The following is a 25,337-nucleotide window of genomic DNA, read 5'->3' as shown; positions in this document are numbered from 1 at the left end:
TTGTCCAACGATGGGAATTTTTCTTGTGATATGTCCAGTCCACTGCCATTTACATTTCTTCACTTGCGATGATGTCACAGACTTTTGTTTAGTTTCAAACTGATTCATTCTTTTTCCTGTCTCTTCAGGTAATTCCCAGCGTACATCTCTCCATATTTCTTGGAGTGGTCTCTGAAGCTTCTTCTTAATTATCTTCACATTTAGGGTCCAAGTTTCACATTCGTACACAACCACAGGCAGAATGTACTGGTCGAAAACCATCCTCGTGGCACAGTGAAAGGTTCTTTTGAAAGACGGTCTGGTTCCTTCCAAATGCACTTCATCTCATCTTCAGTCTCCTATTGATTTAATTAAAAAGGTACCCCATCCATTATTACTTTCTGACCAAGGTAGACATAGCTTTCAACTTCTATTCCATTTACTATTTCGATCTATGAAGAGTTGACACATTTGTTGAATATCCCTTTGGTCTTGCTGAGATTCATATGGAGGGCCACTTTCTTACTTGCTACGGCGAGTTCTCTGATTTGTAGCTGGAGGTCTTCTGGACTTGTGGCAAAAATAATGTCATCTGCAAATCGTAAGCGAGTCAGGTATTCACCGTTGATTTTGATTACTTTATTCTCCTAATTTAATGTCTTGAATAATTTGTGTTGCTATGAAAAGGTTTGGTGACATTGCGTTTCCTCTCCCTTGCTGATCATTAGATTACATAAAGATCCAATCAAGATAAAGGTTGATGTGGCATTCTCGTAAATGTTCCTTAGAATATCAGTGTACGCTTATTCAATGCATTTAAAACCGCTGGAGGTGTAGACAGAATCAAATGCTTTTTTCGTAATGTACATATTCCTAAGCGGAGCGGTAAATCATATTCATTACTTCCGAAAATTCCTTCTTGTACAATTTGCATCTGGTCCATTGTGTTATACACACTGGACAATCTTGCATATTCTCTAGGCTGGGCGAAGTCCAGGGTCTGTTGCAGCGGATTAACAAGTATCATGGATTGTATTGTCTTTGCCACTTCCTATGGAAGAAAGAAAAGGTGATGCAAAAAAGCGCTAATGGGAATAAAGACAATGAACCCTGCTATGAGGGAGAGCCCTATTGGTAGAAAGGCAGCCTGGTGGAAAACTGATGGTACAATCAGATAAGACAGCATAAACAAAAAGAGATACCGGCACCTACTGAGTCCAAAAACTTCCTCGCACGAACAGCTGATCGGTCAAAGATCGCTTGCTCTTCCAGTTCGGGTATCAAACCATAGGGATCGATATTGACAAATCCGCTCCTGAAAGTCCTAACGGAGCACCCAAGGATTTAGTGACTGTAGATCATCTTGGGACTGGGACTATTTCAATTGGACTTCCTATGGAAGGACGCATTGTACATCGTTGGTGATTTCGTCTCGATATTCCTCTGCTGGGTTATGTTCTGTGTCATCTGTGTTCTTGAACAATTTCATGTAGAAGTTCTAAACTCTATGATAAGGGCACTGTCTTATTATTGAGCCATCGTCTTTGAGTGCAATGATTTGCTTCTTCCGAAACATAAATTTCTGCTTTGTCTTCTTTAATCTTTTCTCATCTTTGATGGTCTTCCTCACCATATCAGTTACATAGTCTTGAATCTTCATTTATACGTTTGCGGATAGTCTTGCACAGGTCTGCATATTCAATTCTTGTTCTTGCATCTTGGGAATGTTTCATTTCTGGTCGTCACCACAGTAACTGCTTTGTCTGATCTCATATCTTCCTATCTTGTTTTTCGTTCCAGTTCTCCAGTTGTGTCTGTGGTCAACTGCAATCCCCATAAGTTCTTCATAATGGTTTGTTTGTGTCCCTATTTTCAGCAAGCTAAAGTGATTTTTCAGCTCTAGTTGAAATTCTTTGCTGTTATTATTGATGTTGATTGTTTTCATCTTTTTAATCAGTTTATAGTCACATTCAGATGTAATTGGCGTGTTTTGTGTCAAAACGCTTAAGTACTGTGCAGTCTTCAATCACGTGTTTCCAGTTGGCTGTTACAAAGTCCATTTCATTCTTGATCCCATTGGGTCAACTCCATGTCCATTGTCTATTTGGATTCTTCATGAAGAATGAATTAATGATGTAGAAGTTTTCACATTATGCAAATTCTACCTGTTCCCACGTTCATTCCTGTTGCTGTAACCCTACTTACCAACTGATGCTTCGCCTTTCTGCTGGGCACCAATCTTTGCACTGAAAGCACTCAATGATCTTGGTGACCATTTCCTTTGTTGTTAACTTGATTCCATAGTAGACGTCTTCCACTTCATCGACTATGTGAATTGATGTTGGGGCATACACTTGGATTATTTGAAGCCTGTATCACGGTGTAAGGATTCAGGGGTCACGGCGGTCGCAGCGTGACCTCCCCTCACCTCTTTTGACTCCCGCCGCTGTGGGGCTCCTTCCTCGCCGCTCCCGCCCGGCCTCCGTGGTTGGGGGGCTTCCCCGTCCTCCCGGGCGGACGGCCGCTGCTCCGCGGGCAGCTGGTACTCAGGCGGCTGCCATTACCCCTGCGCGTGCACCTCCCTTCGTTACGGAGCGCGTGCCGGCCCAAGATAATTTATTCACTGCTCTTGCAGTGAAGCCACGCCCCCCGCCCACGCGCTGGCTACCACTTAACCCCAAAGCTTCCCACCTGGCTGCCTATCATGGGAACCAATCCAGGACAGCTCCTCGTGCTCCTCCAGGCCTGCCTCCGCTTCCTATTGGTCAGCCACAGTATATAGTACCTGTCTTACCTCTTTCACATCGCTCGACATAGTATCTCTTGTGGATGTCTATTCTGGCTCTCTCTTGTCTTCGCTTATTCAGGTTACAACTCGGCTTGGCGGACTACACTCTCTGGCTCCCAACCTCGGCTCCCTTTTGACTACGCAGCTTCTCACGCCCCTGGACCTCTGCTTGGACCCCGACCTTCCGGATCTCTCCTATCCCTGACCTTGGCTAACGGCAACTACTTCGTCTCTTCTACCGGTACCGGCGAGTATTGCTACAGCTATTTTCCACCTGGCCAGGCAACCCCAAAATACCACACTCCGGACACACTCCTTCTGCTGCGGATGCGCTCACATATACGTCCCCACCTCAGTATAAGGGACGGGTCTGGTCTGCAGGGAGCACCGGCGTAACACACGGTCAACTGAAGGCCATTTTTTGCTGCACTTTCCGACGAGCGTTCATACTCCACGTATGTTGTTTCCCCATCTCTTGTTAACGATGAAGCCTACTACACCGATTCCTCTATTTTCTGTACCTCTAATATAATAGGTGTCCGCTTTTCAGCTCAATGTATCCTTCATCTTTTCTTCTTACAGCACCAAGGCCAACAATATCCCATTTAATCTGTTCAGGTTCAGCTTCCAGTGCTGCTTTACTGCAGAGTCTGGCAGTTGTATGCAGCCAGATTGAGATTGAAACCTCCGGGGATGCTTAGCACTCTCTGCCCTCATGTCTTTTTCTTGAACGCTGTCAAGCCCAGGCACATTCCAGCCTCTGGAGAATGAGGGCCATTGCTTTTCAATGTATTCCATATTTGGAGGTTGAGGCCTTACTTGCATGTTGGCAAGTACCTTTTCCAGTTTAGCTTTGGTTGAACTTGCCAGCACGAGTGCCACTGTGTATCTTTTTGACCACCTGCTGCCTCCTTCCCACCAGAAAGGACGTTGCAGCAGTGGGTAGGAGCTTATCGACGCCTCTGTGGGTCACCTGTCGCCCACCAATGTTATAGGGTAGCAGTGCTCAACAATCACTCACTGTCCCACACCTCTGAAATGCCCTTCCCATCAATAACTGACTGGCACCCTCTCTCTCCACCTTGAAGACCTTTCTTAAAAAACTCACCTTTTTAACAAAGCATATGGCTAGCTCCACTGTCTGATACTATACATCTCAGATGCACTGACTGTGGCCCCTTACAGATGCATTAACCAGAACACCCTCCTGCATAAGTTCTCCCCACTTACCACTTAGATTGTAACCTCCTCGGGGCAGGAACTCCTTTTCCTATTGTTTTATGCCTGAAGCACTTATTCCCATTGTGTAATATGCCACGTGTATAACTGCTGTAAAGCGCAATACTGTACATAAAGCTGTACATACTAAAGAGGCACACCCAGCCTTATGCCAAGATGCTGGCTCCATCAGCAATAAAAGGAGGCTGAGGAACTAAACAGCTTTGGTTATAAAATATTAGTGAAAACCCTCCGCTGAGCAATTAATGCTACACCTTCCAGTGTCTTCAGGGAGGAGTGTCCTACACCCAATGTTTACCTTTGCACTTATGTAACATGCACCGATTTCTGTCATTCTTTCCCACATTCTGTACTTTATATTATTTCTGCTGCATGGTTGACGCAGCTACGCAAATAAAAATGCAATATAATCTTACGTAAAAAGACAAACGTGTGGCCCTCCGCAAGGATGTTTCTGTAACTGCCTTTTTCTGGGAAGATTTTTAATAGCTTACTTCAATACTGCAAGCAGCAGCGATAAACCTCGGTGTCATGGTCTTCAGCCAAGAATTACACAAAAAGAAAAAATGTCAAATGATAGTGAAAAGAAAAAACTTACTTTGTGATTTCTTAGCTGGAGAAATCCTGACTTTTTTTCTTTTTTTTTTTTAAGAACGAAGATTTGGAGCGATCCAGGTCAAAGATCCAATGTGCTTATATCGGGGGTGGGCAACTCCAGTTCTCAAGGGCCACCAACTGGTTTGCAGGATATCCCTGCTTCAGCACAGGTGGCTCAGTCAACGACCGATGGAGCCGGATGAGCCAGTATTGCCCACCCCTGTTATAAATTCTAAACAGCTAATATGTCAGGGATATTGAAAAAAAAGCAAAATCATTTGAGTCGTATGTAAAATGGAACCAAAATTGTTTCTATTAGAAAACATAACTTTAAAAATAAAATAAATAAAAAAGGTAAATGTGTGGAGTACAATGGAAAATAAGTATGAGTTAGCGCTGAGTGTACAGTACAAATGAACACATACATACTAGTCCTGGAGAGCTTTAAATCTATTCGAGGTTACGATGCCCACCAAGGAACAAACAAATGTTTTTTTTTATAGATGGAGGTACCTGGAAGCTTTAGAAATCTCACAGTTTCTGCCCCGGTAAAGATGGCCAATAATTTGTATGCTGCATTTTATCCAAGCGAAGCTTTCCATTAGATACCTTCTAGAGATGGAAAACACCAATCTGATCAATGGAATGCAATGCCTTCCGGTGCTTGAAGGGGCGTTATGGAATAGCACCATTTAGTAAATATGAGCCAATGGGCCAGATTCATAAAGCTCAAAAAAAACCAGGGCATTGCATCCTGATGCTAACTGCCATTGATGCGAATGTCAGTTACCGGCAGCTAGCATCACGGTTTAGTGAATGTTGGCCTAATTCACTCTAATTATAGGTTAGTAGTATCAGTAATCCTGTTATGTTCACAGCATCGATTGTCCCCTGAAAAGCAGGAGGACGACTGCACTGCATTATACCTTTAAGGTTGCAGATTAAAATCTGTGCCCGTCATATACCTACAAGAAAATATAAGGACACAAAATGTGTAATACTGTATCTTCAAGAAGAATGTGGTGGGTGATCTCATGTAGGATTTGCACTCACATTTTCTAGCCTTTAAACATGCATGTATCCATCGCGGCAAAGAACAGGTTAAACCCTTTTCTTCCAGTGATTCAGGTTATCTCGGATTGAAAGAATGAAGGGTACAATAGTGCAGATAACCCAAATTATTTGGTCATTTATATTAAAAACGGTACAGAATGTGCAATCACACTCCAAGAATTAAAAACAGCAATTTCAGACTAAATTCTGAGCAGAGTAGACGGGGAGAGACGGAGTCTCAGCGATCTCACCGCCAGCCACGCCGGTCTCGGCGTTCCTCGTGAAGCGTCCACATCGGTATCACGTACGCTCTCTGCCAACTTGTGTCATGCGGGCTGATATCGCCACACTATGTGGCGAGCCTTCTCTACGCCTTTCGTAGCACTGGACGACTTCCTCGGGAGATGGCTTGATGGATCTCAAATGGCTTTACATAGGGCCTTTTAAATAAAGGGTATGTGTGTGATATTAACGCTTGAAAACGCTTTAATATTAACCCTTTAGCGTCTTGACAAAATAGAGAAAAGGTTATTGTGCAGCCATCCATATGAATTCTTCACTATAAATTCCCCAGCGCTTCTCTTTTTCCTGAAGATTAACACTTAGATTTTTAGTGTACTATAGGAAATCTGCGTCAAACTGCAGTTCTTTTTTTGTCTTCTCCCCAGAGCTGTTCTGGTGTCATCCACGTAGGATGATTTTAAGCACACCAGGGTCAGCGTGACAAAACGCTGCCTCCATATCACAGTGACTAATCCTGGGGCCGGCACGAACACTCTAATTAGAGAGAAGTGACTCACTGTCACCTCTGAATTATAATGGAACGGCAGAAAAATAAGGCTGTATCACACAGGCATCGTCAAAGAGCAGAACACAAACGTTTACTGTGAACAAGTAATCAAGTAATTAAACGGGCAATATTTCACAAGTTCTTCTCGTGCAAAAAAACCACAATTAAAATAAGTACAATATACTTTCCTAAATGTGCAATCAATGCAATGAAATAATATACTGAGGTTGGTAATTGAAGGTAGGAAACACCCTTTGTATTACTTCCTCCTCCAGATGTTAAAAAGGAGCAATTCGGGCTATTTACATTTTTTTTTTAACAGTTGAAGCAGGGGATCTCCGGAGCCAAACCCCATTAGCTTCAGCTCTGGGGACCCCCTGCTTCCGGAGAAACTTACCTCCGTAGGGAGTGCCGGTAACCGCTCCGGCTGAGCTAACTGGGTTTAAAAGTTGATAGCTCCCACGCCACCCGGGCCAATTGGATGCCGAACCGGATGATGTCACGGCTTCCTATTGGCCCGCAGGACGCGGGAGGTTGGAAACTCCGCCATTACATTAACTACAGAGCTGAGCCAGAGCAGCTACCTGCACCTACTATAGAGGTAAGTATCTCCGGAGGCAGGGGGTCCCCAGAGCTGAAATGAATGGGGTTCAGCTTCGGACATCCCCTGCTTTAATCCAGTGGGGGGTGGGGGGGAAACACCTGGCTTGCTGCTATAAACCAAGGTGGAGGAACTAGGCAAAATGAAATATAAAATACAATGCTATGAATATTTCCAGGAGGCAGGAGTCAGTCAGCCACGTGTGACTTCAGGTTATTTTTGACCTACTGTAGGAGATACAGAAGCTGAAGTGCTTAAACGTAATACTGATCTTGCTCATTTTCACTACTCTTCCCTCCATGCTGCTGTGCGGAACAGAAAAGGGGCAGATTTACAGGTTTGTGCTGTTTCTGGAGAAGATGTCAGAAGAACCAGCAAGGAATCTTCATGCACAGCAACCTTTGTCATTTATGACACTGGAAACTGTATCAAAATCAAAAAGGTGGGCCGCTGGTGTAAAAGACGTAACCCTCGCTTTAAAAAGGTGCGTCCGTAATAAAATATAAACAATGAACAGAAACACCTGTGTCTCCTGATACAGGTAAAATACAGCACATTAAGACCGCTACCCTCTTTTCTGCTATCAGAATCATTTAATAAAAGAGTGCATTTATTTAACGGTCAACCCCGCCCCTCCCTGCCTTTCACGCCTCCTGCCCTTCACGCCCCTGCAATCCGGGTATATCAGCTAGTCATTTAATAAAAACATAAGAGTGCATTTCTTTAACGGTCAAACGTCCGGTTACTGTCCATCTGTGCGATCGGAAAAGGGTATTATGTGGGTTTTGGCACAGTAAATTAAAATAAAGTGCTAATAAAGGGGCAAGAACTGGCAGCTGTGATTAGAATACGAAGGTAACACGCTGTATATTAATAACAGTGGATTACACGGGAGAGGTGTATACTTATGAATATTCAGGATTGGAAAAATCCCCCCGTCCCCTCTCCCGGGAGGAGTGGAAACCCAGCAGGGGTTATAGGAAAATGTAGCTTCTTTTCAGTGCGACGGCGTGCGGATGCGTAGGCAGCGGGACGATCCCTTAACACAGCTGTCACTCACCGCCGGAGCCTCCAAACAAGCCCCACAATGCCTTGCTCTTAAAAAGCGTCAAACGGCAGAAGGCAGACACAAGGCATTATGGGGCGTTAGTTTGGAGGCTCCGGCAGTGAGTGACAGCTGCAGTAAGGGATAGTCCTGCTGCCAGCGCATACGCACGCGGTCCTATGAAAAGGAAGCTACCTATTGCACTCCAGGCTGGTTAAGTTTGACACTTTCTGTGGGGGGCGCGAATGACTGCCTACGTGGATACGATATGGGGGGGGGGGGGAATAAGTGCCTACGTGGATACGATATGGGGGGGAATAAGTGCCTGTTGGATACGATATGGGGGGGGGCAATACGTGCCTACGTGGATACGATATGGGGGGGGCGAATAAGTGCCTGTGCGGATACTATATTGGGTGGGGTGCGAATAAGTGCCTACTTGGATAGAATATGGGGGGGCACGAGTAAGAACCTACGCGGATACGAAAGGGGGGGGGGAGTAAGTGCCTGCGCGGATACGAAAGGGGGGGGGGGGAGTAAGTGCCTGCGCGGATACAATATGGGGGGGGCAGCAAGTGCCTGCACGGATACGATACGGGCGCGAATAAGTGCCTGCGTGGATATGATGGGAGGGGGTGCGAATGAGTGTCTGTGTGGATATGATGGGAGGGGGTGCGAATGAGTGCCTGCGTGGATACGATATGGGGGGGGGGAGCAAGTGCCTGCACGGATACGATATGGGGGGGAATAAGTGCCTGCGTTGATATGGGGGGGGCGCGAATAAGTGCCTGTGTGGATATGATGGCGGGGGGGTGCGTGCGAATGAGTGCCTACGTGGATATGATGGGAGGGGGGGGGGTGCGAATGAGGGCCTGCGTGGATAAGATGGGAGGGGGTGCGAATGAGTGCCTGCGTGGATATGATGGGAGGGGTGTGCGAATGAGTGCCTGCGTGGATATGATGGGGGGGTGCGAATGAGTGCCTGCGTGGATATGATGGGAGGGGGGGTGCGAATGAGTGCCTGCGTGGATATGATGGGAGGGGGTGCGAATGAGTGACTCCGTGGATATGATGGGAGGGGGTGCGAATGAGTGCCTGCGTGGATATGATGGGAGGGGGTGCGAATGAGTGCCTGCGTGGATATGATGGGAGGGGGGGGGGGGGTGCGAATGAGTGCCTGCATGGATATGATGGGAGGGGGGGGGGGGGTGCGAATGAGTGCCTGCGTGGATATGATGGGAGGGGGGGGGGGGGTGCGAATGAGTGCCTGCGTGGATATGATGGGAGGGGGGGGGGGGTGCGAATGAGTGCCTGCATGGATATGATGGGAGGGGGGGGGGTGCGAATGAGTGCCTGCGTGGATATGATGGGAGGGGGGGTGCGAATGAGTGCCTGCGTGGATATGATGGGGGGGGTGCGAATGAGTGCCTGCGTGGATATGATGGGAGGGGGTGCGAACGAGTGCCTGCGTGGATATGATGGGAGGGGGTGCGAATGAGTGCCTGCGTGGATATGATGGGGGGGGGGTGCGAATGAGTGCCTGCGTGGATATGATGGGAGGGGGTGCGAATGAGTGACTCCGTGGATATGATGGGAGGGGGTGCGAATGAGTGCCTGCGTGGATATGATGGGAGGGGGTGCGAATGAGTGCCTGCGTGGATATGATGGGAGGGGGGGGGGGGGTGCGAATGAGTGCCTGCATGGATATGATGGGAGGGGGGGGGGGGTGCGAATGAGTGCCTGCGTGGATATGATGGGAGGGGGGGTGCGAATGAGTGCCTGCGTGGATATGATGGGGGGGGTGCGAACGAGTGCCTGCGTGGATATGATGGGAGGGGGTGCGAACGAGTGCCTGCGTGGATATGATGGGAGGGGGTGCGAATGAGTGCCTGCGTGGATATGATGGGAGGGGGTGTGAATGAGTGCCTGCGTGGATATGATGGGAGGGGGTGCGAACGAGTGCCTGCGTGGATATGATGGGAGGGGTGTGCGAATGAGTGCCCGTGTGGATATGATGGGAGGGGGTGCGAATGAGTGCCTGCGTGGATATGATGGGAAGGGGTGCGAATGAGTGCCTGCGTGGATATGATGGGGGGGGGGTGCGAACGAGTGCCTGCGTGGATATGATGGGAGGGGGTGCGAATGAGGGCCTGCGTGGATAAGATGGGAGGGGGTGCGAATGAGTGCCTGCGTGGATATGATGGGAGGGGGTGCGAATGAGTGCCCGTGTGGATATGATGGGAGGGGGTGCGAATGAGTGCCTGCGTGGATATGATGGGAGGGGGTGCGAATGAGTGACTCCGTGGATATGATGGGAGGGGGTGCGAATGAGTGCCTGCGTGGATATGATGGGAAGGGGGGCGAATGAGTGCCTGCGTGGATATGATGGGAGGGGTGTGCGAATGAGTGCCCGTGTGGATATGATGGGAGGGGGTGCGAATGAGTGCCTGCGTGGATATGATGGGAGGGGGTGCGAATGAGTGCCCGTGTGGATATGATGGGAGGGGGTGCGAATGAGTGCCTGCGTGGATATGATGGGAGGGGGTGCGAATGAGTGCCTGCGTGGATATGATGGGAGGGGGTGCGAATGAGTGCCTGCGTGGATATGATGGGAGGGGGTGCGAATGAGTGCCTGCGTGGATATGATGGGAGGGGGTGCGAATGAGTGCCTGCGTGGATATGATGGGAGGGGGTGAGAATGAGTGCCTGCGTGGATATGATGGGAGGGGGTGCGAATGAGTGCCTGCGTGGATATAATGGGAGGGGTGTGCGAATGAGTGCCCGTGTGGATATGATGGGAGGGGGTGCGAATGAGTGCCTGCGTGGATATGATGGGAGGGGTGTGCGAATGAGTGCCCGTGTGGATATGATGGGAGGGGGTGCGAATGAGTGCCTGCGTGGATATGATGGGAGGGGGTGCGAATGAGTGCCTGCGTGGATATGATGGGAGGGGGTGTGAACGAGTGCCTGCGTGGATATGATGGGAGGGGGTGTGAACGAGTGCCTGCGTGGATATGATGGGAGGGGGTGAGAATGAGTGCCTGCGTGGATATGATGGGAGGGGGTGTGAACGAGTGCCTGCGTGGATATGATGGGAGGGGGTGTGAACGAGTGCCTGCGTGGATATGATGGGAGGGGGTGTGAACGAGTGCCTGCGTGGATATGATGGGAGGGGGTGCGAATGAGTGCCTGCGTGGATATGATGGGAGGGGGTGCGAATGAGTGCCTGCGTGGATATGATGGGAGGGGGTGCGAATGAGTGCCTGCGTGGATATGATGGGAGGGGGTGTGAATGAGTGCCTGCGTGGATATGATGGGAGGGGGTGCGAATGAGTGCCTGCGTGGATATGATGGGAGGGGGTGTGAACGAGTGCCTGCGTGGATATGATGGGAGGGGGTGTGAACGAGTGCCTGCGTGGATATGATGGGAGGGGGTGCGAATGAGTGCCTGCGTGGATATGATGGGAGGGGGTGTGAACGAGTGCCTGCGTGGATATGATGGGAGGGGGTGTGAACGAGTGCCTGCGTGGATATGATGGGAGGGGGTGTGAACGAGTGCCTGCGTGGATATGATGGGAGGGGGTGCGAATGAGTGCCTGCGTGGATATGATGGGAGGGGGTGCGAATGAGTGCCTGCGTGGATATGATGGGAGTGGGTGTGAATGAGTGCCTGCGTGGATATGATGGGAGGGGGTGCGAACGAGTGCCTGCGTGGATATGATGGGAGGGGGTGCGAATGAGTGCCTGCGTGGATATGATGGGAGGGGGGTGCGAATGAGTGCCTGCGTGGATATGATGGGAGGGGGTGCGAATGAGTGCCTGCGTGGATATGATGGGAGGGGGTGCGAACGAGTGCCTGCGCTGATACGATGAGTGAACTGGTTAAAGTTAGGTGTGTGTAAGTGTGCAGACAGGATATTTGATCAATCGATTTTCATATGCGAGTTCAGTATGGTCAGCGGATATTTGCAGACCCAGTGCACACTTGTGTGTATGAAAACACACAAAAAAGACTGACACGATCCCTATATTAAGCACTCACAATAAGCCTGTAATAACTAAATCAAAAAAGAAAACAAAAAACCTGGAACCATGAGTCAGCAGTGAAAATGCGTCAAAGATTTTAATAAGAAGCAGTGAAACACACCAACATAAAAACTAATGGTAACCTAACAAAAAATAACAAGCAAGAAACGATCTGAGTATACAGTATATCAACACATGCCAAGTAAAAAACTTAACTAATGAGCCAAAAAACATCTCAGTAAATATCCAATAAATAAATGGAAAGATACAAATCAGCTAAAAAAAAGAACAGACACCCCTTAATACTGTAATCCTAACTACCAGAAAATAAGAAAGAAGAAAAGCTAAATACTAAACTTCTAAACTAATATTCAAAATCAAGAAAAACTGGTAGAAACAGAAGAAAAATATAAATTACAATAAACTTATATACTAAAAATAAAGTACACAGAAAAAATATATGTAACCAAGGGGGAGACACAGGGGAGAAAAAAGATGGAAACAAACCTCATAGTGTGTATGTATGTCTGTGCATACAGGTGGGTTTTTCATTAGATTGTGTCTTTGTGCCACTGAGAGACTGTGCCTGTTTTACACAGAAGTATTTGTTATGCAAGTACGTGTATATCTCTGCATGTCCCCAAGTTAATAATGGGCTTCCTTGAATACCACTTCTCTGCCTGCATTAATGCTGTGCCCAGTCTGTCGGTAAAAGTGCAAGTCAAAGCATGTGTTTATTTTTGCATTTGTGCCCATCACTGCATGTAAATGTATATATCCCGGTGTCTGTATATATTTGCTGTAGGTTGTAATAATCTGAAATGGGCCAACATATAATTTCACAAATTAAATGATGGTGTGCAGAGCTTCCGAAATATTACAAGTATACTATGCACTGTACTTGTGTGTACAATATTGTACATGCCACATCACATGAGAGCAGTCTGTATGTTACAGTATGTCATGGGGTACACAGGTCACTGTTCAAGTGTCTTCATAAACCACTGTGTGTATATCACTGTACACATACTGTAGCATGGTGATAGATCACTATATATATCTATTCGCATATACACAACATAGAAATTGATGGAAGATAACAACCACTGGTCCCGATCAGGACTACGCAGTTGAATGAATAACTCCTGTGTGTAAATGCTTATGCATGTTACTGTACACAAATTACTTTATGTAGAAATATATATATCACTTTATGTATGACTATACATCCCTATGTATGTTGTACGTGTCACTGTGTGCATAATTACAATTTATTTTTATATATAACACAAAGATGTTCAGGGCACTCTAATCGGGCAAGAGTAGGACAAATAACGTATCTTTAGGAGCAGGGTGCCAGCGACAATGATAGGTAGGTATCAAATGTAAAAAAGGGTTATTTCAAGCAATCAAGCATCAGGGGTGTAGTACAGGAAAAATGGAGCAACGTTTCGGACCTCCCGGTCCTTTAGGTAGGGGCTTGATAAAGGAAGTGTTGCTCCATTTATCCCGTACTACACCCCTATTGTTTGATTGATTAAATAAACTTTTTTTTACATTTGATACCTACCAGAAAGTGCTGCGGATCTTTTTCTCGTAATATATATATATATATATATATATATATACACACACACTTTAGGCTAAGCAGGCTAAGCAGTGGCCTAACAGAGATCGAAATTTTATGAGTCATTACTGACACAAGTGAACTCTCTTCCCATGAGCGCTATAGGCCATGTCTGTACATACTGTGCTATATGTATGCACACACAGCTGTCTCTCACACATACTTATACTCCTTGTTTTTCCATCGCTATACACCAATAGGGCCCACATACTATCCACACACACTTTTAGTTATGCTACTAACTCTCACATTTCCACACCCACCCACACCATTTATATCCGCTCCCACTCCACACACACCTTTTGTAAAGCACTGTATATACTGTGGGCTCTCCATTCATGTTAATTCACACTGATACACATACACACTGTTTCATCACTTGCTTTCAGGAACCTTTTGACACCTCCAGTCATAAAACACATCCACACCGGGGGAAGGACCAGCACAGATAACATTTCAATAGACACTGTTTATAGTATAGCTTTTGCTTGCTTCATTCATTGTAACATCGCCGGAAGAAGAGATCAGTGTATCTCGAAAGCTCGCACAAATAAAAGCATTTCGTTAGCCACAGAACGGTATCATCTATTTATTTTTTGATTATATATATATATATATATATATATATATATTTATTTATATTTCCATCCCTATACACCAATAGGGACCACACAGTATCTACACACACTTTTAGTTTTGCTACAATCTGTCACATTTCCACACCATTTATATTAACTCCCACTCCACACACACCTGTTGTAAAGCACTGTATACACTGTGGGCTCTCCATTCATTTATATTCACACAGATACACACACACACCCTTACATCACTAACTTTCAGGAACCATTTAACACCTCTAGCCACAAATCAGTTCCACACATGGGGGTGGGGGGTGAGACAAGCACAGATAACATTCCAAGAGACACTGTTTTTAAGTAAACCCTTTGCTTGCTTCATTCATTGTACCATCGCCGGAAGAAGAGATCAGTGTATCTCGAAAGTTCGCTCAAATAAAAGCATTTCGTTAGCCACAGAACGGTATCGTCTATTTATTTTTTGATTATTGAAGCTCGGCTAGCACGGTACTGATACCTCTACCTCTACATATACATATATATACACACACACACACACATACACAAACACACATATATTGTCTGTGAGGAGCCCTAGAGATCCAATATACAGGCACAGCACAAGAGTAAATCACATAAAAGTGGTTTATTGGGTCCAGAATGCACCTTCTTCATATATATATTATATATATATATATACACACACACACACACATATATATATATATATATTATAGCCAATAAAGAATATCACTTGTGAGCACATTCACATGTCTTAGACAGGTCTGCAACCCTGCCTTTCAACCATTATCACCCAGCACACAGTGCTCCCACTGCAGTAAGGGATTTCACCCACCATAACTTAAAATGTATGTGAGAGAGATAGATATATATATATATATATATATATATATATATATATATATACTCACACATACACACATACGTAGATGCAGGCTAGTATGAATACACATACTGTATGTATATATGAATGTGTTTATTTCCATCCCTGTAGGATACAGGCTTCGCACGCCCCCTCCCCGCACTCACCGGGGTTCTTCTTGCCCGTCTCCTCCCGGAGCTGCGGGAACAGAAAGTCTCGGACCGGCCTGACGTCCTGGAAGCGGCAGAACTCCAGCAGGGTGCAGGCCATGTCCAGTACGTGGGAGAGAAGCGGCAGCCCCTGGGACTCCCAATTCCTGCTGCAAGAAACGCTCCCAGAGAAAGGAGAGGAAATCTTTACAGATTTATTGTGAAAAGCATCTGGACACGCAACGTTTCAGGCTGCAGCGAGCCCGGTGTCAGGCATTGTGATACAGTCAGAAGGTAAATACTGTACACAACACACAATATGGAGTCAACACCCATATGTTCAGTGACATCACCTAATGGTGTCTCAACCCAGCTACGGAGCGTCCCTCAGGCCAAAAAACCACCAGAGAAAGGTAACATTACATTCATCATAACATCCCAACAGTGCCATCTAGAGGGGAAAAAAATATATGTTTATATCAGTATGTACTGTATGTATGTGTAGCCATGGCTGGTCCAGACTATACTTTCTGCCTCCTGTCATGTAAGTCCCAGTAGTTAGAGGCAGGCTGTCCTGTGGGGTTTACCCCCCTCTTGCTGCTTCCTGGAGGTGAACTGAGTCTGTGTGCAGCCAATCATAATGCAGACTCTCTGCCCTCCCCCTCTGTGCCTTAGGGAGGAAGTGTCCTCAATTATAGGCAGTCTAGTGGTGAGTCTGGTCTGAGGAGGAGTGGAGCTGAGTCCCTACTGGCAAGGAGGAGACATGCTCTTAGCCCTTAAGGTGTTGAGGTTAGGAGACTTATCAGGTTGCAAGGCTTCAAGATTGCAAGAGGGCCGGTACCATCCAGAGGCCTGGGACTGATCCTGAAAACCCATGCATACGCTGTAATGACAACTGCAGTGGCTGTCTTAATAAAGGATCCTGTTTTATATACCTCTGCCTAAGTAACAGTCTATTGGGTAGAGGTATGCTAAAGAACTCATGGTGGGGACTGTCTCCAGAACACCTGGAGCCTGCTATGACTGGAGGCAATGACACCATGAGAAGAGCCTGAAGGATCACCAAAAGCCTGTCCTGTTTCCCCATACCATCGCAGACCCTCACAGGTATTTAGCACCATGACACCTGTAGCAATAGCAAGATCTCCCAGGGCAGGGGGGAAGCAGCGCTACATATGTATGTATGTGTAGCCTTCTGCCCCTGGCTATAGCCTTTCACTGGCCTCAACACTATAAGTCCTGTTGGGGTTAAAATCCTGTGCAGGGCCTAGCCTGCAGTTGCAGCCTGGATGGGTACTATGTTGCCATATCCAGGGGCAGGCGTAAACTGTCAGTTGGAGTGTCATAGATACCTGGGGAGGGTACTGGCTGGGTCACATGTATATGGTGTGATGCCTGTCAGTACCTGGACCTGCCCTGTTATGGGGCGGGGTTACAAGCCCTTCCCCACCGGGTATAAAAGCTGACACTCCACCAAAATGAATAGGGCTGAGCTGAGCTGTGTGGTATGGTGTGATACCCTTTCCCCTGCAAGAGGGTAAAGGAGCTGAAGAGGGACTCTTGGGGCCTCAAGACCCTGGGGTCGGCTCCAGGCAGAATTGGAGGATGCCATGCTGTGTGCCAAATAAACATGCCGTTGTACCAGCAATAATGTGTGGTCATTGTATAGGAGAATTGCCTGTGGGGACCATCCTGCTTCTAGCAGGATCCTCATGGGATGGAGGTGCTGCACCCTAGGAGGAAAAGCCTGCCCTGTTGCTGCTCCCACACAACATCCGTGGAGCAACTCAGACCGCAGGTGAGCTACAGCACCAGAGAATAACCAATGTAGTGGCCAAATTTTCCTTGTGAAGGGGGGGAACAGGTGCTGTATGTGTGTGTGCGTGCGTGCGTGCGTACGTACGTATGTATGTCACGACACCCTGGTGGAATACTACTTTCAGGGTCTAGAGGGTTAACTGCAGGTATAGCCAAGTGCATCACCTCCATTCATCAGATGGGTTGACCAGGCAGAACCCTAGCACACCCACCTCCTAGAAGGTGCCTAGTGATGTCATTAAATAATGCCATATCCCTCCCCTAGTAGTCATAGTGACTAGTGATGTTATATATATATATATATATATATAGTGGGGCTGGAACATTCTACTTCAGATCCCAGGAGAAAGTAATATCTGTGTACAGAATGCAAGTCCTGTTAGTCTGTAACTACATTTTAGTATTACGACCCCTTTTATATGGCCCTGAGCGTGTTCCACCCACAAGAGGGTATGGACAGGTACTCCATAGGTACTGTTAGATTGACAGTTTTATGACAGAGTAAAACAAAAACCTGCGGTCCCGCCTTGTTTGTGGTGAGCGCTGCGTGACAAACAGTTCATTCGGAGCCCAAAGCATTACTTATTAAATGTTTTAATATATATAATGCTCCACATTACCTTTAGTAAGGGCCATGGAGTGTCACCGTAGAATTACTAGGGGGTAAGAATCGCCTTTATTCTGCCAGCAAGTAATAGGGTGTAAAGGGGCACCCTGCCAAGGCATCCTGGTGGAGGTGTGAACTGGAAAAAAGGAGAGAGTAATCCCTATAATGCTTGCACTCATGTAAACTGCCATCATCTAAGCCAGTGGTTTTCAACTTTTTTCTCTCTCGGCACCCCTAATCAAAGTGCTCAGCTGCTGAAGCACAGCACAGCACAGCGCGCGCGCACACACACACACACACACACACACACACACACACACACACACACACACACACACACACACACACACACACACACACGACACCACCTCCTGATTTAGCTGCATTAACCAGCAGCAGCCAATTGGGGTGAAGGAAACAGCCAAGCCTCCTAGCAACTGTCCAGCCTCCTAGCAACTGCCCTGCTTGGGGAAATCCTGGGTGCTGAGAAACCCTGGTTTTGAAATACTAATCCAAGCCATGGAATGCTATATACTGTGACAGAGTGCCAGAGATGTGCCTCTTTGGGGGGATGTTGCATGAGCACCCCTAATGAAGAAATGTGTATGTGTTCCTCTAAATAAAGTTAAAGAAAAGTTCCTGGCACCCTTCTCTTATTGCTTACCAGCCCTGCACGAATTCCAGCACCCTGAGACCAAGGCAAAAAGACACAGGGTCTTCTTGGAATCCCCTTCTCGTTTTGTGAAAAAGGGACTCAAAATACTGTCTATTTTGGTCGAGTTCCTGCAACTCTAAGGTTTCTGGTTCGGCTGCTGCCTCCATGTGTATTGCGTGCGTTGCTTCCTCTGCGCCATCTTGGGAGTCGCCGCTCCAGCGGGTGTTGCTTGGGGGCAAAGTACTTAGTAACCCCCTGGCCCTGGTTTCCTTTTGGCCTGGTAGGCATTGTCTCCTCTTTTTGGGCACTTTTGGTTGAGTTGGATGAAATTTTTTGTGGTGGTAATTGCTCGTTCTGGCGGGTTGTGTGCGAGGGTTGCAGGAGCTCCTCTTATACCCGACCATGCTCCTCGACGTCACCGGAAGTCTCCTATATTTATATATTTTTTAACAAACCTTTAATAAGTGATGCTTTGGACTTTGAATGAACTGCTTGCACACTTTGTAGAGAGTAAAGCACATTTTCTGACATGTTTCTACAACAGATGTGTGTATTAAGTGCATAGTTTTTCTTTAATACACAGGGACATTAGACCCTGGCAAATAGAAACATATTTTATTTTCATATTTCTTGGGTAGTGGCAGCGGGTTTTATTGCAACAGAGTAAAGGGTAAATATTAATGGATGTCACATTGTAACATTGCTAACTGCAGTCCAGGAGATGGACCCGCAGGACATACTGTAGATAGAGAGTATAGCACTGACCTGTGACCTGAGATCTGGTGCCTAGACAAAAAAAAATAGTCAGGTTCCAGGATCATGGACAGGGTGCACCAGCGTAGTCAGGGTCATGGTTCCACATTCTGGGCAAGGTGCAGCAGCATAGATGGGGTTACGCTTCCAAGGTCAGGGCAAGAGAGTGGGAAATGGGGTCCAAGTTCCAGAGGAGGTTCAGCAAGGCAAAGCGTAACAGGATACGGAGAGGGTCCAGGAACACAAGGCAAGAGATACCTTGCTCAGACAAAGGACTGGTCACTCTGTTTAACATTTATAGGCCTACACCAGGTGCAGACAATTACCAGTTCAAAAAGAAGCTAACTTCGAGAAGTGTCCATGTTGGTGCACCTGGTGACTCCTCATATACTTGTGGGGTCCTGCAAGGCTCTGTTATGGGGCCGCCACTCTTTTCAGTCTTCATTAATGATTTACCTACACTACTACTTGTAAGGAAGTTTTGGACCTGAAACACCCATGGACTTTACCCTCAGAGGATTCTGGGTAAGGAGAGAGACTGTGTTTGTTTATAAGCAGATAGAATGTTTAAGACTTGGCCAGTGGGATCCAGCAAGTAATGCGTTAATGTCACAAGGAGACAAGGCAATATGAAAAAGCCAACCTTGGAATTCCTGACACAGGACAGCAAGACTTAAACCATTGATCCCACAGAGCTAGGCCCAGCAACAGATAACACAAAACAAAGGAAATACGGTTATGGAAGAAGGGGGGTATTTGGAGCTTGCGCAGAAAGAATGCAAGTAGTAAGAATGATTAGTGTGACCGCTTTTCTAAGATATAAGTATAAGCCCAGAATAAGATTCCTTTGTCTTGATCAGAGAAGAGTACTATTGATTGCTTTGTCCTGCACACAAAGGACAGAGCTGGCTATTTTACTCGTATTGATGCTGCGCTCATAAATAACGATTTCTACTCTTTGAACACACCTCCGTGTCAGCCTCACCTTTTTACATTGTTGACTTCGACGCGATCTTGGAAAGGCAACTTCCAGGAACACCTGAGGGACCAGTGGCATGAAGAAGTTTAGACTTTGTGGGTAGGGGGCAGAAGAACCCCCTGCATCAAGGGATCGTAGATTGCACACACAATTCTAACTCTAATTGTGAAAATATGGAGTGTGAAATTGAGGCATTGTGTGAGGACAGACAGGAGCTTCAGGAAGCTTTGGACGTTTGCCAGGCTAAGTATGATTTAGGGGAGCAGATGGTTTCTACCTTAACTTTGCAGCTTACAGAGAGAGAGACAAGTTTGGATCAGACATAATACCTCTCATGTATTCCACCCTTGTAAGCACGCGACCGGCATATGGGACAAGGGTTAATACTCGCACTTGCAAGTGCTCCCACTTTTTACCTTCGCAGATGTCCCTCAAATTGACAATATCTCCTCTACAGGACATGGGCTAATGCACAACTCGCAAGCTGCACCACTCTTCACCTTCGCAAAAGGTCCCTCAAATGAGTTAACATCTCCCCTAAATCTGTCCCAATATACCACCGTCACAAACAGCACACAAGTGAGCACGTGACTTAGATATGCAAGCAGGGTTAATACACACGACTACTCTAGCCAATGCACCTTTCTCCTCCCCAAAGGTACCTCCAATTAGTTAATATTAAGCCCTTTACTCTATTGCAATCATATCTATACACTGCCACCACCTGGGTATGCAAATAAGATGAAAAATTAATATTTGCCAGGGCCGCCGGTCCCTGTTTATTATAGATAAAAACTATGCACTTTTAACACACCAAAAATTCTTTGTAGGAAAATGTGTCCGAAAATGTAAATACTCTCTCCAGAGCATGCAACAGTGTGAGGATCCATGAAACTCGCCACCCTCGGCGCGCCTCCTGCCCGCCTCGCCCTGTGATCGGGGTCTCCGCTGCCCCTTCTCCCTGCAGTGTATTATCGGGTCCGTCCTCCTCCATCCGCCGCACTACAGGTGCGTGTGCGTCACGCGCAGACATACAGGGCCTCCTGGTCCCGCCCCTAGGTTGCGCCCGCGCGGGGGTGCTGTCGGTGTGACGCGCGCTCAACAAGCTCCTGCTCCGCGTCAACCCGCGCTGCTATACAGCTCTCACCTGTCTCCTGCATGACTGCAACCAACCACAGCCCGCACTGATGGCGCGCCTCCGCTCTGCTCCACACGCATTGGCTCTTCTCCCTGTTATATGCCCACTGGCTTGTCGGCTAAGCATAAACCTTTGTCATTCAAAGTGTTCACCACTCCTTGTCCCTGTCGTCTTGCCTAGTGCTCTTGTTCCTAGATCTCTGTTCCTGACCCGGCTTTTCCCTGGACTCCGCTCTTCTGTACTCCTGACCCCAGCTACCATCGACGATCCGCACCTCTCCAACCCAGACCTCAGCATACGTACCACGGCTTCTCATCTCTCCAATCCTGACCTCAGCTAATAGTACCTGCAACGATCCGTACCTCTCCAACCCAGACCCCAGCAAGTATCTTGACTATCCGTACCTCTCTTACCCCGACCCAGCTACCTCGACCAATCTACACTCCAGACGTGCCCACGCGGCTGTGGGTTGGTGTTTATCTAATCCCCACCTCGGCCCTGCGGTCCTGCCTTGTTTGGGGTGAGCGCTGCGTGACAAACAGTTCATTCAGAGCCCAAAGCATTACTTATTAAATGTTTTAATATATATAAAAATACAGTGCTTGGATTAAAGAAAAAAATATTACAAGAACATATAATTACAATAAAATACAGAACAGTTTCTTAAAATAAAAAGCATATAACATAAAAGAAAACTTATACATTACGATATGTCATATTTTCTCCCAGAGAGGTCACTGGTGTAGGAGATAAGATTCAAGCGGTTAGTCCAAACGCACCTCCATTGAAATCTGATTTTTTCATAATCGTTGCTCAGACTTAAATACATTCTTTCCTCGTGGAAAAGAACTTAAGCCCACCCCGTCTTAAATCAGCTGTTAGATTGACAGTTTTATGACAGAGTAAAAAAATAACCTTTACAAACGACATTTGAATCTTGTCTCAATATCTAAATGCACTCATAACTTTCCTTAACTAATACTTATAAACACGGGAGTCAAATTAATACATGCAGGCGCTCATGGCAGACGCAGCAAGATTAAATATGACTGTCTTAATCTTAAATTTGAGCGGCAAATAGATACCTGTCTCTTAGTACCTGCTAGACCTGATGTGTCTGTAATCATTATGTGCGACTCGGTGCAACAGATACACACATGTAATTCTTAGCATATTCAGCAGATGACGTCACATGATATTCTCATTTTTAATAAAATCACTCTTGGTTTGATACTTTTTTTAGCCACACTCCCTGGCCACCCATAAACCCCCTACAGAGAATGCTTTGAATTGCTAGCTCTAAAAAGACCATGTTTATAGAAAGTTGTCAGGGGCTATATTTTATTCTCACCTCTGCCCTTATCTCTAGACTATCAGCAACAAGCAACCCATCTGGCATATTTAGTGGGCCATACAGGATAGACACCCCCAATTAAGCTAACTTTGAAACCCAGCATCCACCCATGACAAGCCTGGGCCTGTCATCAATCCAATATATATTGTTTTTTAACTGTAGCTCATTAACGCCTGGAGCACCAGATTGACCAAAATACATAATATCTCATGACATTATCATGACAATACCTCTCTCATATCTGTTGCACCTCATCCTCTTACACCCTCTGCTCCTCTTTTACCCTGTGCCCCTGTTCAGCGTTTAACACCCAAGGACGCACACATTAAAGGGATACGTCCACCATTCTTACACACTGTAGCTATGGCTGGACAACCTGACTCAGGTCATCGAGAAAATTGGGACAGTGGGGGGAGTGGGTCTGACAGTGAAGACCAAATATCGGAGTGACAGAAAAGTGGAGAATAGATGTATGTCACTTAGAGACATCACACAGTTGAAGCTGTTATTGGGCATTTTTGACTACTTTGGCATTTTCACAGCTCCGTGCAGTATTTTGAATCTGTGAACAATATGATTTGAGTGCAAAGGTTAAGTGTAAGCTGTTAAAAGCTTGTATCTCACTGACCTTTATCTTCCCAGTTAAAAAGTCCAGTGGGATGGTCAGTCTTAGCTGACCGAATAACAATTCAGGTTGGGCGCAGCAAATGTGAAAGATTGGAAGAGATAAAAAGAATTTTGAGAGGAGGAAGGAGAGTTGATCTAACTACTTTAGAATCCATGAAAATGAATACAACAGACTCTCCGCAGAATTTATGATCCGGTATTATGATCTCTACCACCTGGTTGTTCACAGCCAGAGCGATCTTACAATGAATGATCCTGGTTTTTATCCTCAGCTGTTGCTCGCATGCCATTTTTGGAGTGGAGCATACGTTCTACTCTTAAGTCCTGTAGCAGCTATGAACAATTCCTCACAGTCTTACAGGACTGGATACATGTTTGTGAACTGGATACCCCACCTGGCAAATATAAAAAAGAAAATCAGCAGTAGCCCGTAATAAAGGGGACCGCTTTAACAAAGCAAATATCAAGTGTTACACTTGTGACAGGATAGGCCATTTTAGACGTGACTGCAGACAACCGAGGCGAGATGACGAGAACAAAGAGAACATGAAAAAGAAACAGGAGACACAGAAAGGACAGGCAGGATAAAGGGGAATCCCTTTACACCCCACTTCTGAGGGAATTGGCTAAACTAATTAAGCCCGATGGTATGTCTCTGGACACATCTGATCCAATTGATCTGGTTCAGGGCTCAGCTCACAACCCCAAGTCTAACCCTTACAGTTCACAATAGCGGTGTCAGACCTCTGGCCTTTCCAAATTAACCGACATGGACAGGGACAGTAGACCACGAATTAGTGGACGGATTGGGGGCTATCAGACTGATGTGCTAATTAACACAGATGCTGCCATGAGTGTAACTGACCTTGACTTACCTAGACAGAATGGTACACCTGTTGTGATTTATTTCCTTAATAGACAAACACACGACATCTGCAGAATACACTTAAAGCAACACTTACTGGGATAAGGGAACTAAATAAATTGTCCTTGGAACGAAAGAAATTGTCCTTTGCTTGCAAGCGCCAGAAATGCAACCTTGGTTTAAAAGTTCTGTGGTTACGTTGTTATTAACCCCATCTCTCCTGGACCAGTTGCCGCTGTGCTGGAACAAAGTCTTGCATCTTTACATCATGGATCAAAATTCAGGAATCACACTGGGGATACCTGGGAAGCCACGGTTATAGACTGGCCAAAGCTATCTTTAACATGTGGATCCAATCGCCTTGTGGGAACAAAAAAAAACAGCAATAGCCAGGATGCCCACAGTTCATAAGACCGGTCAAAAAGGCTGTCCCGTATGCAAAGCGCCTGGATCAGGGTGACACCCATGTCACTTCGCATACCTGGGATGCACCCATACTTTGGTGCCGCTGCGTCTGATTTTTGACCCAGAGGTGTCCATAGACTGGCATCTGTTGTGCATCAGTATGCCAGTTTTGTATACATTATGGGTCTCTGGGTCTTTTCATGACTGACACTCTTTTAGACAGGGAGATGCTAAATCAGCTAGACCCCTTTGAGGCTCAGTCATAAAAATACCCCAGCTCGTTCACCCATCTCACAGCTGCATGTCCTAGGAATTCATTTCCGTCTTACTAACATTCATCTTGCCTTACATTTAAGATCTGCAGTTTTTACACACTTTATTAAAACATGTTCTGTTTGTGTTATAACTGTAATTTTTATATGTATGTGCATGTGGTGGTTTACTGTACTTGCACCTCAAAAATCAGGTTTCTGGGTGCTTTCGTTCTAGAATTAGTATTTCTCCTTGAAATGCCGGCTTCTATACCGCCATCATGTGTCGGTTAGAGGGTATGGCAAGCAATGCATTTTGACTTTTAATATAGCAAGCAGGGAATGGCTTGCCAATGGGGGACAAAACCGTCTGGGACAGGGCAAACACAGTAATGCATAGCAAATCAGTTTGACCCCTTCCTCCCCCTGTCACAGGCAGATTACGCAATCTCGCTTCCGTGACATCACCACGGCGAACAACCACGTTGGCGACACAGTCGCCTCACGTCGCACTCCCCCTGCGCATGCAC

The 25,337-nt window shown here is 46.3% G+C and overlaps 1 protein-coding gene across 1 annotated transcript in view; it reads right to left on the bottom strand.

The window, feature by feature from the left end:
* Nucleotides 1-15,715, bottom strand: part of RAB3GAP2 (RAB3 GTPase activating non-catalytic protein subunit 2) — a 91,313-nt gene extending 75,598 nt beyond the window's left edge. Inside the window, exon 1 of the mRNA XM_075595576.1 lies at nucleotides 15,374-15,715. Within this exon, the coding sequence (XP_075451691.1) occupies nucleotides 15,374-15,476 (103 nt within the window). The 5' untranslated portion in view covers nucleotides 15,477-15,715. The remainder of the gene's footprint in view (nucleotides 1-15,373) is intronic.
* Between the last annotated feature and the right edge of the window lie 9,622 nt (nucleotides 15,716-25,337).

Source organism: Ascaphus truei, chromosome 4 (assembly GCF_040206685.1).
Source record: "Ascaphus truei isolate aAscTru1 chromosome 4, aAscTru1.hap1, whole genome shotgun sequence".
Lineage (NCBI taxonomy): Eukaryota > Metazoa > Chordata > Amphibia > Anura > Ascaphidae > Ascaphus > Ascaphus truei.
The sequence above is the reverse complement of the archived record's forward strand: the minus strand, read 5'-3'. Positions and strand labels throughout refer to the sequence as shown.